This window comes from Durio zibethinus, chromosome 15 (assembly GCF_047325235.1).
Source record: "Durio zibethinus cultivar Kanyao isolate XHJ-2024 chromosome 15, ASM4732523v1, whole genome shotgun sequence".
NCBI lineage: Eukaryota > Viridiplantae > Streptophyta > Magnoliopsida > Malvales > Malvaceae > Durio > Durio zibethinus.
The window spans coordinates 19,993,101-20,011,920 of NC_143176.1; the positions used below are offsets into that span (position 1 = coordinate 19,993,101).

Consider the following 18,820-nt stretch of genomic DNA (forward strand, 5'->3'; position numbering starts at 1 on the left):
ATATATTATATGTTAAATTTGTTAATTACCTTAGCAAACCAAACTATATTACCTTCTTTTCAGTGTATGGTTTTCTTAAATCCATGGATTATATACTAATAATTAATAATTATAATATTTACAAGTTGCTTGTTATAAAATTAGATGAAACCAACTAATCAAATGTATATTACAAATGATATGTTATAAACATTTCATGATAATTACAAATTTATAATTACTCAAAAGATCTTTTTAGTTGAATTTTATTTAATGACGATTTGATAGTTAATGTTGAATACATTTTTATGATAAGTTTAGTTTTGTTTTTGGTCCTTCCAAAATAATAGGAAAAGTACCATAAATTTTAATTATAAGATAATATTTTTTTCTTCAATTAAGAGTTTATTTAACAATGAATTAAAAAAATAATATTTTCAAATTTATTTTGTTAACGTATTGAATAATCCGTAATAAATTAATATTTACTATTAAAAAATAAAAATATATTAACACTAAAAAGTTCTTCATCAACATAATTTGAAAATTTTCATACTTCGTAGATCATTGACACCAATTAAATTTATTCTTTAATAAAAGAAGTAAGCTCTGCATCAACCACTTACTATATTTCTCAATACTTCCAATGCAATGAAAAACAAATAAAGAAAAAGATAAAGTTAACATTTTGCCTAAAAAAAGCAAGAAAATGGAAAATACACTAATTTCATACTCGTACTTCTCAAATTGACTCTACTAAAAAATCATTAGCTAATTAAATTAGATTAATACTTTACCATACCTTTTTAATACACAAAATTGGAAATGCATGGACATGGTTTTCTACAATGTGGGTCATCTCAAATAATGATGTGACACCAAGCCAATAAATTTATGAAACAACACATGTCAAATTACAATCTAGGGCCAAGGAAAATGTAAATGATTTTTTTTGGGTGTGATTTGTCATATGTGTAGACAGAATGAATGTGCACAATCCAAATTGGATTTAGGAAAACAAAACATATTATTGGGCAATGTCTGTGTAGTCAAGATTATCATGCTTGGTTGTCTCATTGTGGCTTATCCCTTCTCCAAATACATTGATGCTTTATGGCTTTTGAGTCAAATCATCCCCTTTTGAAGAAGTGAAAATGTGAAAGGAGCAACGGGAAAAGGGGGAGCGTGGTGGAGCACTTCCACAACCTTGGCCAATTTTTTCCTAAATAATACAAGAGAAAGTGAACCAAATTTTGTAAAAAAAAACCTTATAAAGTGTTGCAATTGCAATTTAGATTATGGAGTGAGTTTGGTAATCTTTTGTGGGGTCATTTCATTTCACTTTGAACCCCCCTCATTGGGTTTTGGTCAAGTTTGATTTGGAGCTTCAGGTTTCAAATCATTTTGGATTGATTCATATTAGAGCAGACAACTAAATCTGGGGTGGACCAAGATTTTATTGAGGATAAAAGATGGCATGAACATCCAGGAATTGAACAGCATTTATTTCTTAACTTCTTTTTTTTTTTTTTTCCAGATGTATGCCCTCTCACTACTATTAATTCTACTATGAAACAGTTGGTCAAATAGTTAATTTTAAGTTTTAGTATTTGAATTATAAAAAAATAATTAATATAGTATCTGAATTTAAAAATTTTTAACACAAAATATAAATTATAAGTTTATTAATTAATATGATATTTATTTTAAATATTGTTAAATTTAAATGAGAAAACGTGACTTATAAATAATTTTTTAAATATTATATAATTAATAAATTCATAATTTAAATATCATATTAAATATTTTATTATAAATCAAATAACATTTGTCGTTTTATTTCATAACCAAGAGACCCAAAGACTTTAGTTTTCCTTCGCAAGTACTTAGCTATAAAACAGGGGACATCCCTTTCGACATTGCATCCCTAAAAGCACCCTGTGACACTGTAGCTGTGTCATGATGTAATGGGAATGTAACTTTCTTTGTCCATACCCCATACATGAGAAAGCTACCGTAACCAAATTCAATGATTTTCTGGCCTTTCATGTACTTATTTTTATCCTGTCGTTTGCCCCCAAGCACCCATATATAGCTGACACGCATCTGATCAAATATATTCTTCTATCACTTCCAGTTTCCACAAGGCTGAAGAATTTATCAAGAAATCTAAGTTTTCCCAATGTAAAAGGAATATTCAAATTCCTTCAATTTTCAAGATTTTGTTTAAAATTTTTTGGCACAAAGATTGTAGTTCAAAGATTGAGAAATAAATTTTTTTAATATAAAAAATTAATTATAAATATTAAATTTTAAATAACAAACGAATAACGTCACATCTTAATATTTATTTTATTATATGTTTGTTTAGATAATTTAAATTCATTGAATCGAGATTAACAATTTAAATCGGTGATTATGTTTCAAAAACATTGTGCAAAGCTCTACTTGGATTTTACTTTTACTATTTTTTCACCATCTACAATTTACTTTTATTCCATCGCAGTACCATCTTTAAAGCAAAAAAAAAAAAAAAACAAATAGTAAAAAGCAATGCAAATGTTGGCATAAAAAAAGCAAAGTAAATGGAAGCCTAGCTTTTTACAATAAAAGAAAGATTGCTCAATCTTAAACAGATCCTTCAATTTTGGAAATAGAACCTAAAGGAACAAATACTTTGAACAAAATCTTATATACCTAATTTTGATATGTAATGTGAACATAATTGATTTTATGGAAGCACTTTTCATACAAGTGCTCAACATACATCCTAAAGGTGCATGAACGTTTTGACTTTAAAAAAAGGGGACATTCTATCAGCTTCAAGATTGTGCATTAGCTGCCATGCACTTCATTTTGACAATAATAATAATAAATATAAATTTATATAAATATAAATATTTTTTAATAATTGATTTCAATAAATTTAAAAGATGAGATTAAATTATTTTTTTTTTTTATTTATTTTTTTCATATTTTTAGTCTATTAAATTTAAGAATTAAAAAATATGTAAAACTAAAAGAGTTTTACATTTTACAGTTGGATCCCTGCTCTAATAATAATAAAAGAGTTAATATTTAATGTAAAATTTGAATTTTATAAGCGATATTAAAAAATTAATATATATCTCTTTTATATTTTTTTAAATATATTTTATATTTTATTTTTTTAATTCTATTTGTGAAGTATAAAAATTTCACTAATAATGAATAAGATGATTTTTCCAAAAGAAATTAGCAACCCTATCTTAATGATTCACAGCTTAAATTGGCCAATTCAAGTTAATTAAAGAATGCTTTAAAAAAAAAAAGTTTAGTTCAATTAGAATATAAAATTTCTCTTAACTTAGTAAAATTCTTAATTTTATGACAAAAAGTCAAGAGGTTCAAGTTTTTGCAAGAATGTTCCTCAAAGATCCATTGTTTGCATTCATCAAAAGAAATGTTTGTAAGTCTGGTCAGTCTTTTAAAAGTTTGATTTGATAGACTCAAGAGGTTCAAAATTTTAAAAAATATAATTAATATTAAAAAATTAATATTTTAATATATTTTACATTAAAAATAAATTATTATTATTATTATTATTATTTTAATATCCCGAATTAAGTTGAAAGAAGCTCAACAATTTTTATTTAAGGCTTTTGAGTTGGATCGAACTCATAAAATCATCATATAGCTCAACTCATGGACAAATTATTTCATCAACCACATTTGATATTTATTTAAAGATCATTTTTAGATATTTAAAATATACTTTCACTAATTTATTGAAATATTAGAAATGCTATTTGAACATTAGCATAAAAATGGACTGTTTACGGTAAGTAAGCGTAGATTGTTGAATTGGATAATCAATTAAATAAAGAAGCAACTTGTATTTAGTACTGTTATTAACTTAGGGCTTGTTTGGTTTTAACCTGAAATCAGTGGAGTGCGATTATACTTACTTTGTGATTCTATCACGCTATAGATCATGTTTGGATGACATGATTCACGGCACAGTTGAATCTTTCGCCCGCACCGAACCCTAATTTTTCACTGGAGAAAAAAGGTTGATCGCACAATTAGTGTCTGAGTTGAACCCTTTCATCCTGCTAAAATTTTTTTATTCTTATTATGCCCCTAAATGTTTATTTATTTTCTAAAATACCTATGACCCTCAGTTTCTGCTCTATGATCTTTCTTTTCCTCCTTATTCTCCCCCTATCTGTCACTGTCCAAGCCCTAAGTTGCCACCTCCTCCATCTTATTGCCTCCTTCATTTTGTTGCCACTTTCAACTTCCGCCGCAACTGCTGCCGGTGTAAAGGTAGCTCCGATGATGAAGTTGTAAACACTAAAAGTACAGATCTACCATTGTAGTTTTTACCCAAAATCAAGATTGGATTTGGATTTTTATGTTTTATTCATCTTTCATTTGTCGATAAGTTTATTGCAGAAGAATATAAATTTTCAAGATTGACCTAGCCATTCAATCAGCGACGGATGTACACAGTAGGTAGAGGGACGTTGCCCTCACTGAGTTTTTAATTTTTTTAAGGTTTATTGAAAAAAAAAAAATCTCAAAAGTTTTGAAAATTTAAAATTTTCCCCCTATTAAAACTATTTTATCAAATTTGTCCCCACTAAATTAAAGCTCATATAAGAATTTCGTTATTATTTATCTAGTAATTCAACATTGATTCTTTTGGTGCTAAACAATTTTATTATAATATATTTATGAATTTGTTAAAAAAAGTAAATTAATTTTAGAGAATTTAAAATTATTAAATTTCAAATTCTTCCTAATAATTTATTTAGATTAATGTGAGGTGATCTTATAAGAGTTTTGAAACTTAAAGCTTATATTACTTAAATAGTTTTAACCACTTATTTAACAAGAAAAAAATAACATATAAAATGTGAAGTAATAAAAAATTAAAAAATTTTATTTAGATTTATATCTTCATTTTTCTTTTCATTATATGTAAGAAAAGAGACATTTTTATTCTTAAAATTATAATAAATAAGAAATAAAATATATTTGTTTATTTGAAGTAAATGACAAAATTAGAGATATTAAAAGTGAATAATAAAATTAGATATGTTAATTTTTATATTATTCTTTCATATATTATATCTATCTTTAAGAATTTTATAAGTAAAATTTTATTAAATTAACATATATGTTTCTATATTGAAAGTTGATTTATCTAAATAATATTTTGATTATATTTGTTTAAAATCATAAAATTAATTTTAATCATACAAAACTTATTTTTATGATTTTTTTTTGTGTATAGAAAATATGTTTTGTAATTTATTTTATTTGTAATTTTTTATATTAATTTGTATTTCAATAAAAAATTTTTAAATTAATTTAAAATATTTACCCCCAACTAATCATAAATCTTGAATTCATCTCTGCATTCAATAATTGAAATATTTCTCTAATTATACTACTTTTATTACTACATCTTTCATTTGTGTTTGTTTGCATGGAGAGGATCATGGGATTTTATGGAAGCATCGAGATTGGATAATAGGTTTAGCAGAAATCCAATGGTCAAGAAGGCTAACATTGTTATTTTTTTTCTTTTTTTAATCCCCATTCCATAGCCTTGATTTTTCATTTATTCTTTTTTTTTTTTCATTTTTCTAATTTTGAGGTTTTAATTGTGCATTTATTTAAAGTATAAATAAGTTTATATATGTAAATTTATATGTAAACTATTTTTATATTTACGACATATAATTATTCAATTTTTTATTACATAAAAATCTAAATACATAATTTAATATAAAATAATGTATCACTATTTATTAAATCAAAATTTAAAGGTTAAATAATATTAAATTATACATTAAAACTTTTAAATATTTATAACAAAAATATTATTTGATAAAATAATTTTATTAATTTTCAATTATTTATTAATTTCACAAATATTAATATATACTATAAATTTCATTCATATGTATTTAATTAATAGTCTTATCATGGGTAAACTTAATCAAATCAAATTTTAGATTGATATTGTTTTAGTGTATTAATTTGTTTATCATAGTTTTTATTAATAAATATAATAAAAAAATCATTTTTTACAATTCTTATTGTATGATACAAGATTTTTTATCATCACACTGAAATTTCAGACTTCATTTTTCTATACAATAATTTTTTTTTACCATTCTTGTGTTTGATTGAGTAAATCATACTCCTCCCTCTGCTCAAAACAAATGCAATTCCAAATCAACCAATGGTTAAAAAAAGAAAAAAAAAAGGATTCTCAGTAAAAAAATGTATATTTTACTGCCAACAAGGTGCGGATTCATATGCCTTCAAATAAGAATCTTTTTTAACCCATTTCCCCACAAAATTTACTACTGTAAAAAAATAAAGTAAAATAACTGCTGTGAGAACAAAGCACAAAAAGAAACACAGAGCCTCATGTGTGTCCAACTAGTGCTCCATCTTATTATGTTATCCCACCAATTTCTTTATTTGGTCAATTCACCAGCTTTATTTTTTACTATTTTATTTGTGTATGCCCACCAATAATCAATCATAGCCATTTATTTTGTAGGATCAGAGATTGGATTCTTAATCAAAGGGTTGAGAAGTCCATCCTAAACGGATATTGCAGTCTTGCCCTGCCATATATACTCACTGGCCTTATAAGTAAATTTTATAATTTATATATTTACATATATTTATTTTATATTAAATACATATAAAATATAAAAAATATCATATTTTAATTCTTTTTTATACATTAAACATAAAATATATTATTCAATTTTATCAAATTTATATATTTTTTAAAATTTTAAATAGTTTTATTTTTATTTTTTATAATGCCATCGTTTCATAATTTTTTTTAAATTATGATATACTTGCAAGCATGTCATCTACCAATATTATTAATGAAGTGTTAATATTTTAATTAAGCCCTTAATAAATTACCAAAAGCAACAGTATAGAATAGAGGCGTCACAAGAATGCAAACATCCAAGAAATAATTTTTTGAGTGTATTTTTTATTATTAATTAATTTTACAAACAAATAATTAATTAATATACCATTTTAAAGGAAAAGTTAGGACAATAAAGGCATGTCAGCCAACAAAAACATTAAAAAAATTCCTACAAAGAGCAGGAAAAGAATAGAACACAACAGCAAGAGAATTATAAAGCCATATCTATGAAAGAATTTCTATTAAAAAAAAAAGAAAATGTCTGTGTGAATTTGTGCAAAAACTACAAGAACCCAGAAAGGAAATATTAGGAATTAATATTTAATATATTGTTAGTATAAAATTTTAATTATATAAACAATGTTAAATATTGATATATGTATTATTTTTATTTTAAATTAATTTTTTAATTTTTTTAAAAATATATCTTAAAGATACTTAATACTATCCTAATTTATTAATTATTTTCATTAAATAAGCTAAAATGTTAGGTTATAGGTACATGATGAACCCACTCTAATTGGAACATGACATGAAAGGCGCACAATCATCCCAAGAGAATGTGTAGGCCATGAATCCGATTGAGCCAAAGGGTTTTAGGAAGGTATTGGTTTCCCAAGAAAACCAGAAGTAAGAAAAAAAAATGTCTACTTTTTGTGGGTAGGGAAAGGTTATGGGCTCAACATTATGCATGGCTACACTTTTTTGGGGTTGTAGCTTAGAATTATTTACCCTAAATTAACTTTTGGGGAAAGGTTTTGGTTTTTTACTGAAAATGCTAGACAAGTTGAAAACATTAGATTCATTTTTAACGCTAGGATTCATGAGGTTATTGGCTCAAATTTGTAGAATTTTTGGGGATGAGTTGAAATTGAATGGGATAATTGAGTTACACCCTGTATGTATGAAGACACCTAGAAGGGTAAAAAAAAAAAAATTTAATCTTATACTTGTTAAATTTGGGAGTTGTCTAGAAATAAAACTTAATCAACATAAATGAATTAGCTTAAAAATTATTATGAAATTTTGATGTGATTAATCATAGTCACAAAATTTTAAGTTGAAAAATCAAATTTATTAATAAAATTAATTTATTCAATTAAAATATTTAAAGTAAAATCTATTTATTTATTATAAATTAAACTTTTATGATATAATTAATCCACATTTAAGATTCTATGATAATTTTTACAAAATCAAATTTGTGAAAAAAAAAAACTTGTACAGTTTTAACGATTTTTCATTATGTTAATTTGGAATATACTACTATTATAACATGAAATGTAATTATTTGGTCTTGACCTAGGATTAAAAGATTTATTAGCCAAATTATAAAACAAATTATTCATTTTTACATTAAAATTTTTAAAGAAAATAAATTTATTTTCTCCATCTCATTTTTATTGTTCATATATTTTTTAAGATATTCTCAAATTATATTTTTTTAATATTTAAAAATTATTTTTATAATTTTTTTTACCTTTTAACATTAAAAATTATAAAATTTTAAGTTTATAAAAAATTTTAAAAATTAATATTAAATATATTAAAATTATTTTTTCTTTAAATTTCGTAAATGCCAACATTCAAATAATTTGAGATGGATTTTTTGTTTGGCATTTTGGTAATTTAGTTAAAACAAGAAGGGTATTAAGACAAACGTTACGTCAAACTCACGCAGCAGCCCGAACTCACCGGCCTTATGTCTGGTCTTAGTATTCAGACTCACCTATTTCTAAATTTGGTAATTTTGTACAGTCTTCGTATCTGTTTTATATTAAATAAATATAAAATATAAAAATTATTTTATTATAGTATAATTTAACATAAAATATATTTTAATTTTTATTACATTTAAATTATGTTTTTTTTTTACGTTTTTTTTCATATGATTTTCGTATTATATATGATCTATCGTATCTTCCCATGTTTATTGTTAAATATTAGCGAACAAATAAAACAATTTTTTTTTTATTTCATTTTGATTTTTCAAAAATTCATTTTTAATAATTTATTCGAAAGCTCAGAACGCGACAAACTCAAAAAAAAAATCCTATCTGTCAGTGGCATCACCAGTAATTTCGGCTAAATTAGCTGCTTTTTTCTTAAAAACCAACCCCTTCTCTTGAGTTAAATGTGGCGCACTTTAGAGGAGAAAATAGAAAGAAAAGAAAAGAAAAAAACCTGAAAGTGAGCACACAAAACTGAGAAAAAAAAAAAAACGCTTCAAGTTTCAACTCAAAATAGTGACATAGAAAAAGAAGGAAAGAAATCCCAAAATCTCTCTCAACTTATTCTTTGTTTCTGTCAATTTTTTGTGGGAATTTTTATTTGTTGTTTTTGGAAGTGAAAAATGGAGCAAATTTTGGCTATCTTTAAGCTTGAAGCTTGTGGTATCATCTAGGAGAGAAAAAAAAGCTATCTTCTTCTTTTGACTTTGTTTTAGTTGTATTTTTGAAAGATAGAAAAGGGGTTAATGGGGAGGGGTTGCAGGAGGATGATAGCAGGGAACTTGGATCCAGAAAGAAAAAGAAGTGGTGGGTTGAGAACAAAACAGGCTGGTAGAGGCTCTTGCAGAGGAAGTTAGCTTCAGCTGCTTACTTTTTTTCCTTTTCTTATGAATGTGGGATATTATAAAGATTGCATTTTGAGTTGTTTTTGTTGGTTGTTTTGCCTACAATATCCATATTTTTGTCGGTTGATATATATTTGAGAAGAAGGAAAAGGGGAGCAGCTATGGGTGGTTTGTTGAAAGAAGCTTTGAAGTCACTTTGTGGGGTGAGTCAGTGGTCTTATGCTGTTTTTTGGAAGATCGGCTTCCAGAATACTAAGTAAGTTATTCTTTTATTTTTTTTTCCTGGGGTTGTTTGGTTGTGGGGAAAAAGAAGGAAAAAGAAGGAAAAAGAAGAGAAAGTTGGTGTTTTTCTATATTGCTGGGCATGTTTTTGGTTTGGTCTGGTTACTAAGTGAACTGAAGTTTTACTCAATCTATGCTTGCACATTTATATGATTTTGCTAACAAAGTAGAAACATGATATTTTTACTTTTTCCCGTCCTCTCTCTGAGGTTAGATTCTATTTTTAGAATATCGAACTCTTTAAACTGAATTTATACAATTCCTTTTTTGGGTTAAAAAAATGAACTCTTTTAATGATTTTCTTGGCAACCAAACAGAGGAGGAGATCCGACATAGATGAAAGTCTTTTCTTGGGTTTTTGGTCTCTTGAGGTGCAAAAACTTGTTCTTACACATGTTAAAGTTTGATTGGTAACCACAATCTTGTAAATTTTTTCTTGATTCGTAATCTGAATGCTGCTTTTCTTTTCCGTATTTTGGAACTCTATGTTTTGGTTTGTTCTGTTTTGTCTTACAGAATCTTAGTGAAAAGTAGATTTGTATTTAAGTTTGACAAGAACCCTCTTTGTATTGAACCGGTCCACTGCTGAAAAATCCATTGATTCAGAATTTTGCATTCCTTTGTTTGATTCTGTGGCCTTGTTTTTGCCTGTTTTAAATAATGCTAAATTGCTATTTCTATCACTGTTTGAATAGAATCTGCTGTTACCTGCTTTTTGTCATGGTCTGTTTGGCTGCGGGAAAAAGTGTAGAGAGAAGAAACCGTATTAGAAACTTGAACAATTCACTTATTTATTTATTTTAATTTATTGTCCCCAATAGGATGAGACTTCTAGGAACTAAGTGTACCATATGCATTTAATTTCATTGTTGTGTCCTTTAAGTTATCAACAACCAAAGCATGGTTTGGGATTCACGGCTAAACTTTTGGCATCACTTGCCTGAGCAGTGTCTGTATTAAGAGTTAAATGATTATTGTCTTCTCCATAAAAAGGAAAGAGTTTTTGCCATCCCGGTCTTACTGTGTATATTATAACTTGCAGATTAATAATTTGGGAGGAATGTTACTATGAACCTGCACTGTCTTCTGTGCCTCCATGCATTACTGGACTTCAGAACTCTGAATTACCATTTGGAGAGTGGGAGGGATGCTGGGGTTCTGAAACTTCCTCTCAGTTTGCTAGTCAACCATGGGACAAAGTCCATTTGCTGATTAACAAAATGATGATGAATAATCGCATTAATATAGTAGGGCAAGGGTAGGCTTTTCTCCATTTTCCATTTACAGATTAATGTTATATTTTAAAGTTCTTTTCCTTGTTTTACACAAACATGTGAGACACTTCTTTTTGTTGTTTTTCAGGTTAGTTGGCCGAGCTGCATTTACTGGAAATCATCAGTGGATTCTTGCAACCAATTACATCACAGATGCCCACCCCCCTGAGGTATATTACAAATTATAGCCTCTGGTAATGGCTACAATAGAGAGTTCTACTCTTAATTAGGAAGAAATGCTGATTGTTCTGTATGATGAGTGCCTGATTTTACACATACTAATTTTAAAGGATATCCAGGTTCCATGCATCAAATGTTAAACCTGGCAAACTTTTTCTTGTTCTGTGCATCATCTCTGACTAATGGTAACAAGCTTTTGATGGGAACTGAATGCAAATAGATAAAATGTTCTCTCATGAATGTTGTTTTTAGGAAAAGCATAGAGGTGGTGGTTGTTTCTAAGATAACAGAACATAGCATGACTTAAAGTTTTTGTGGATGCTTTAGGTTCTAAATGAGGTGCATCTTCAATTTACAGCTGGCATGCAGGTTAGATAACTTCTACTCTTGCTCATTATTTTTTTATTATCTCTCTGCTTCATTGTTGAACTTCTATCCTTTGCAGACTGTTGCAGTTATTCCTGTTCTTCCTCATGGTGTTCTTCAGCTTGGTTCTTGCACAACTGTAAGTAATTTTTGTTCAGTTGTTCTGAGATGTGAGAGAACTATATCATTTGTGTCTCTGTTCATTTTCATAGATGTAGGTGACGTTATATTTAGGGCCATACAGTACAATATTGTGTCAGATTTGAGGCCAAACAAAGCAACATCATCCCTTTGCAGTTCCCTTTATGTATCATTGACAACAGATTTAAATATTACTCTTCAAGGGGATAGTGCTAATGCAGCAATTATTTTCTGATTTTGCTCCTTCCTGTACATGCTTGACATTATAAAGCCAAAAGTATGTTAGTTGCCTTGAAGCTTTAAGTATTTTAACTGTTCTTCCTCCTTCAGATTATGGAGAACATGGGATTTGTGAATGATGTGAAGAGTTTAATTCTCCGTTTAGGATGCATCCCTGGAGCTTTTCTTTCTAGCAGCTATGGAACAAATGAATGTGTTGACAAAATTGGGATTCCCATTTCTTTAGGAAAGCCCATTTCAATGGATTCAGCTGGAATTTTTAGATCTACAAATTCCATGAATTCAGTTGCTGAAGGCTGCAACCAAAAAAGCAATTCATCCCAGGCTTTGGGGTTTATTGGTCAATCACCTACCCTGGTTAAACCGATTGAAGATAACTCACAGGGCACTGCTTCATCTCAATTGCCTGGCCTGGCCCAAACTCTGGTTAAATCTCATGATGATCACTGTGAATCAACAATCAGTCCAGAGATGAAGCCAAGGCTAAAATTTAAAAGTCAAATTGACTGTGGAGTTGTTAGTGCTGAAGTGATTCCTTCAAGCCCAATGTTGTGGCTGAACCCTCAAGTTTCTTTTTGCAACTCACAGTCTGGGTTCGATTGTCAGCCCATAATTGGTCAATCAATTGCCAGTCATAGCAGTTTAAAATCAATGGAGCAACAGATTTTGTCAGATGCTGGTCTTCAAAATCATGTTATTGACAGTGTTAGTGCTTCAAATAGTCAAATGAAGCCAAAATCATTCCCAGGCATTGTTCCAAACTTGCAGAAGCTAGAAGATGATACTTTGTCTTGCACAAGACTGGCAGGGAGCAGGGTTCAGAATGTTAGTTCATCAAGAGTCGAGGTTCCTTTATCCATCTTGGCTAATCAATTAACTAGTACTTGTATGCTTTCAGGAGTTTCTAAACAAGGGCATGATTCTGAGGATTCTAAGTGTACTCGAGCTGATTTGGTTCCAAAGAAAGAGAGTACGGATAATTTTTTGTTCCAAGAACTTAATATTCGATTGCTTCATGCTGATGATGGCATGCCTTTTAGTGAGCAACTTCCAAGTGCTATTCATGATTGCCCGAAGCATGAAAGTAAAAGTTTGAGTACTAGATCCTTAAATGTTAAGTATGAAGATGCATGTGTCCAGCCTCCATCATGGGATGACTTGTTTGATGTGTTGGGGGCAGATTTAAAGGGTAAACTACTCGATGGGAAATGGACTAATGTGCTAGCTGAGGGACCAGATATGAAGATGCAAAATGGGGTTAAGGATACTTCAATTTTTAGGAATGCACAGAATGAGCATTCTGATATTTTTTCGGCTAAGGAAGGGAAATCAGACCGAGGTATTTACTCTGGGGTGGGTACAGATAATCTTTTGGATGCTGTGGTTTCTAGTGCACAATCTGTTGCCAAGCAAATATCAGATGACGACTTATCATGCTGGACAACATTGACAAAGTTCAGTAACTCATCCGTTCCTAGTAGTTCTCCCACCTTTGGCCAGGTTAATATTTCCAATCCAGTGCAAAGGGAGTTGCTTGGTGGCCTTCCTAAGTCTTTGTTGAAAGGAGGAACTCTTCCTTCTGGTTCTTATCGATCTGGCTGTAGCAAGGATGATACTGGGACTTGTTCCCAAGCTACTTCTATGTATGGGTCTCAAATCAGTTCATGGGTTGAGCAGGGTCATAATTCTGTGCGTGATAGCAGTGTCTCAACTGCATATTCAAAGAGGAATGATGAAATGACCAAACCAAATCGCAAAAGGCTAAAACCTGGAGAGAACCCTCGATCCAGGCCAAAAGATCGCCAGATGATCCAAGATAGAGTGAAAGAATTGAGGGAAATTGTACCGAATGGAGCAAAAGTAATGCATCTTTTAACCTCTTGATATACCTGCATCATTTTGCTCGCTATTGTTTTATTGAAGTATTGTCATTAATGTCCATTCTTTAATATGATTTAACAGTGTAGCATAGATGCTTTGCTAGAAAAAACCATCAAGCATATGCTTTTCTTGCAAAGTGTAACAAAGCATGCAGACAAGCTAAAACAAACAGGAGAGTCTAAGGTATGGATATTGTTTATGCTTGTAACCTAATTTCTCTATTTATCGAACATTAAGAAACAAATCTTTTTCTAGTTGATTGTGGTGAAAGATTTGCCATGTGCTGTGCTTTGCAGCTGCTATGTCAGATGTGTAAACAGGATGCAAAACTTGTTTGAGCATTCATCAGAAGTAGAAGCAATTTTTTATATGCATATTATATTCTTTCTGATGTCTTGAGTGCAATAAATATCAAATTGGCATTTTACTTAAACATTGTATCTATTGAAACTTAAAGACTTTGAGATGTTTGGGTGGATGTCACTTTGATGTTAAGTCCTTTCAAAGAAAATTAGAACAAGAATCTCTTTAATGCTAAGATATCACTCTCGTTTGAGTTTGCAGATAAAAGAAAACTTTGAGGGAGGAACAACGTGGGCATTTGAGGTTGCATCACAGTCTATGATCTGCCCTATTGTGGTTGAGGATCTGAATCCACCTCGGCAGATGCTTGTGAAGGTAGGGGCTTTTAATCTTTTATACATTATCTGAAGTTGGCTTAGAGATAATTTATCTTCATTGTTCCACCTGTGTGACAGCATTGTATTGTCCTCTGACAGATGCTTTGTGAAGAACGTGGTTTCTTTCTGGAAATAGCTGACTTAATCAGGGGATTGGGATTGACCATCTTGAAGGGAGTTATGGAAACTAGGAATGACAAGATCTGGGCACGATTTGCAGTGGAGGTAAGATCTTGCCAAGGATCCTTGACCTTTCTGATAGATTTTTGTTCTGGTCAATCTTTCCAAAAGATTTTTCACCTGTTGTTCTCTCATGGAAAAAGCAATTTGATATCCATGTGCCTAATCTTTTTTCTATGTCGTGCAACATAGAGTAGTAATGGAAGTTGAATTTTGAGAAATATTATTCAGTCTAGTTACATTTCTAAACCTCAGTTATTAACGATGGAAATAATGAGAAGTTTGTAGCAATATTTCCCAGGATATTAAAGACTTTGTAGAGACACTGTACTTACCGTTATCTATAGACTAATTAAATATCATATTTATATGCAAAGGACAACTATATCCGTGCTTTACTCTAGAATGCCAATTTCCAACTACATCTGTCTGAGGTAAATTTAGCTAAATTATGCGGGTACTTTGGAGCAACTTTCTGCACTTATATTATCGCGGTCCTCTTTTACTGGAAATAAGGAACAGTAACCACTTCCTGATTGTGGTTAAGAATACATTGATTGCAGTGCTGGATTTGATGACTTACTTTTGGAATCAAATTCAGCTATTGTGTCTTTTCCATCAAAATTCATACTTCATATGCATTTACCACACATATATAACTGTTAAATATATCTGTATTTAAAATAGTCAAGCAACTATTGTTGCATAACCGAGATGACCTTATATCCTCCTCATTTCTCATTGCACTCTTATGTTCCTCTATGTTTTTTATTGCAATAAAACACTCGGTATCTATTATTGCTTTTAACCTGGTGGAGGTGGCCTTTGAGTTACTTAAAAATCCCTTTCATTCTATTTATGTGGCATCAGATGTGGCAACTAGTGTTGCTACTTAGTGATATATGATATATGTTCTTACATGGGGCTTGTACCCATGTGGCATGACACTATGAGCTGGACTTAAGAAAAATGCAAAAATTATTTGTAGTTGCAATCTGCATAAAAGAAATGTGAAATTGTTTGTTAGTGAAAAGCTTATCCAACATTTAGTTTGAGGCATTATCAATACTAAAATTTTGGCCTTGATCAGGAGTGAAAACAATTCTTTGGGATGTTTCTATGTTGGGAGTTACACACTGTCAATAATTAGATTACGGTGAAATGCTAGCAAAGTAGTTTGTATCTAACTAGCATTTTGATTATGAAGAAGTGTTATATGTATTCTTCATTATGATTTGTTTCTTTTTCGCACTACAAAAATACAGTAAGCTATTTCTTAACTTGCATGTTTGGCGTGTATATGCTAAGTCATTTGACAAGAGTTTCCTGTCCAGGCAAACAGGGATGTTACAAGGGTGGAGATATTTATGTCACTTGTTCATCTTTTGGAGCAAGCTGTGAAGGGCAGCACATCATCTGCCAATGTTTTTGAGAGCAACAATATGATGGTTCAGCACTCTTTCCCCCAAGCTGCCTCTATACCTGCAACTGGCAGGGCCAGTAGTTTGCAGTGAACCACCTTGCTGCCTGGTTTTCTGGTTTAGATATGTTAAGAGCGAGCCGCAGCTTTGCTTGCCATGACTAACATACAACCTGTATACTTGGTTGGTTCTGATCTTGACTAACTTTTTGGTCTCCTACATGACTGACCTTGTTTTAGAGAGGGGGGATTTGTTTAGGTAGTGAAAGCTTGTCAACAAGTTTCAAATGGCCTGTTTTGAACATCCAAGGTTCCTATCATGTACCTTCTGAAGAAACAGAAAAAGAATTTCAGTCTCAAGGGTCCATTTAGGAAAAAGAAAAGGCTCCTTAGATATTTGGATTTTGTTGAATTCAATTTGATGGATACTCCTGTAGGCATAAGGGTGGGCATCACAATAGTTCAAGTGTTGTGGTTCTCAATGGTATAGAGGAATGGGATGTCAATGAAGGGGAAGAGGTGTTTTGCCACCTGCATAGGGACTGCATTTTGTTTGCTTTTTCTTTCTCATCAACTGCCCTGGTTTCTTTTTTCTTGAGTTAGGAATGTTTAATATCTTGTGGCAGGACTGGAATGTTTACTTTCTGCAAATCTTTGCGGTTGCTGAATGATCTCTTTGGTTTAATAGCATTGTTGTTGTAAATGTTTAATTTTATCTGAGATTTTTTCCGGAATCGAAAAATGGGCTTTGGCCGTAAAGTGGATCCGATTGGAAAGTTTCAGGCCTAATAGAAAAAATTTTCATTTCAATTTTTATTTGATTTAATTTTTGATTTAATTTGGTGATTTATTACTATTATTATTTTTTATTTTTAAAAAGTCAAAAATAAAAAAAAGTAAAATAGGTCAAAAGTCCAAAAGAATATAAAAAAAAGCTTTGAAAATTTCTTTGGGTTTGGGGTTCTTGCGGTGACTGGGATTGGTTTTTGGGTATTTTCCTAGGTTTGGAGTCTGGGTTATTCTGATCTAATTTAAAAGTCTCTCTGAAAATTTTAAGACTTCTGAAAATTTTTGAATTGTTTGGAGTGGATCTTTGGGTTTTGTTTTTAGGAATTTTTTGTTGGATTTCTCTTTTGGGAAATTTTGGCTTTTTCTAGGTCTAGAGTAAAGTTTTGTTTTTGTTTGTATTTTTTTTAATTTAGGTATTTGGTTTTTTTTTTTTCCCGAGTTAGATTCAAGATTCTAGAAATTTTCTGGATTTTTTTAGAAAATGGTTGAAATTTTTGGTGTATTTGAATTTTTTGGTGAGTTCATGGTGGTCGGTTATGGTGGTTTTTGGATTCATTTAAAGATTCCGCTAGTTGTTTGAAGATTTCGACATCGAAATCTTGATTTTTGGTCAGTTTTTGGAATATCATGAATTTCATGATGGAAGTCTTAGAGAGGGGAAGTTTGAAGTCTAAAAGAAAAGGCTTGAAAATTGCCTTTTAGACCCAAAGAAAATGACACCGTTTTGCAATTGTTGACCCTCGTGGGATCCGAGCGTTATTTGACCTTCAGCGCATGACCCATTGAGCTGTTCTCTTCAAGCCGTTAAAGTCGAGAGATGCTAAATCAGTCGGGCCACCAAGTTAAACTGTTTTTTTGTGTTTGTAGTCGAGTTTTTTTCAGCCGTCGAAGCTGAGTTGATCTTTTTTGATATATTTATTTATTTATTTTATTTCAATTGATTTTTTTTTGTCTAAAAATAAAAAAAATGTTTCTCTAAAAAATAAATTTATGAATTTTATCAAACTATAAAAAAATATTTTAATGGATTTAAATTTATAATATATATATGAGTTTTATCATATTATTAGAGAATTTAATAATTCAAATTTTTTAAAAAATAAAATAAAATATTTTGTTTTAATTTTATCAAACTATTAGAAGATTTAATGAGTTTTCATAAAAAAATATTTTTAATCTTATCAATAGATTAAAAGATAATTTTCAATAAAAAATTTTATCAACAGATTGAAAATCATTTTTAGCTATAAACTTGGCTTATAGATATTTATTTTCAGAAGTAAAATTAAATGAATCTGATCATGGAGCTTCTTCAGAGTGAGACATTAATCTCTATGAATACTTCTGAAGTGAAAATATTATTTTAAATTGCTGCTAAAATATTGGAGTAATTTTAAGATCAATTTTTAATAATTAAATCATTTGACAAAATTTCAAAGAGACTTCATGGCTTGCATAATTTGAAATCAAACTGATATCATCTTTTAAATAGGCGCTGTGAAAGTGCTATAACTTTTTTTACGCTTAATTGCACTACTGAACCTAAAATCTGATTTCGTAAATTATAGTTTACTATTTAAATATACTTAAGTTAATATTAAATTTTTTTTTAAAAAATGAGATAGATTCAGTTAGGTGGTTAATTAAACCTAAACAAAAAATACTTACGACAATTCTTAAAGTCTATGTTTAACAATAGGTCTACGGATCTATATGTTATGACAGTTTGATGACTCCATTTGAGACGTTGAGAGTCAGACTAGTAATTGATTTGTTATTATCTAAGCCTAATTTAATAAATTTAAGATTTTTTTCTTTATTGTTTATATTTTATTTGTTTTATTTATTTATTCATTTTATATATCTGTCATTTATTTA

The 18,820-nt window shown here is 29.6% G+C and overlaps 1 protein-coding gene across 1 annotated transcript; it reads left to right on the plus strand.

The window, feature by feature from the left end:
* The first annotated feature begins 9,094 nt into the window (after positions 1-9,094).
* On the plus strand, positions 9,095-16,838 carry LOC111301246 (transcription factor LHW). The gene is made up of 10 exons (XM_022896783.2): positions 9,095-9,765; positions 10,834-11,049; positions 11,154-11,235; positions 11,573-11,614; positions 11,691-11,750; positions 12,083-13,852; positions 13,955-14,056; positions 14,438-14,551; positions 14,653-14,778; positions 16,068-16,838. The coding sequence occupies exons 1-10, from the start codon at positions 9,671-9,673 to the stop codon at positions 16,245-16,247; spliced, it is 2,787 nt and encodes a 928-aa protein (XP_022752518.2). The 5' UTR covers positions 9,095-9,670; the 3' UTR covers positions 16,248-16,838.
* The last annotated feature ends 1,982 nt before the right edge of the window (positions 16,839-18,820 follow it).

What these genes read in the sequence shown, in the direction of transcription:
- LOC111301246 (XM_022896783.2), top strand. Translation starts at nt 9,671, where the DNA reads ATGGGTGGTTTGTTGAAAGAAGCTTTGAAGTCACTTTGTGGGGTGAGT. An exon ending in TTGTACCGAATGGAGCAAAA is followed by an intron (nt 13,853 to 13,954) that starts GTAATGCATCTT and finishes ATGATTTAACAG; the next exon opens with TGTAGCATAGATGCTTTGCT. An exon ending in CTCGGCAGATGCTTGTGAAG is followed by an intron (nt 14,552 to 14,652) that starts GTAGGGGCTTTT and finishes GTCCTCTGACAG; the next exon opens with ATGCTTTGTGAAGAACGTGG.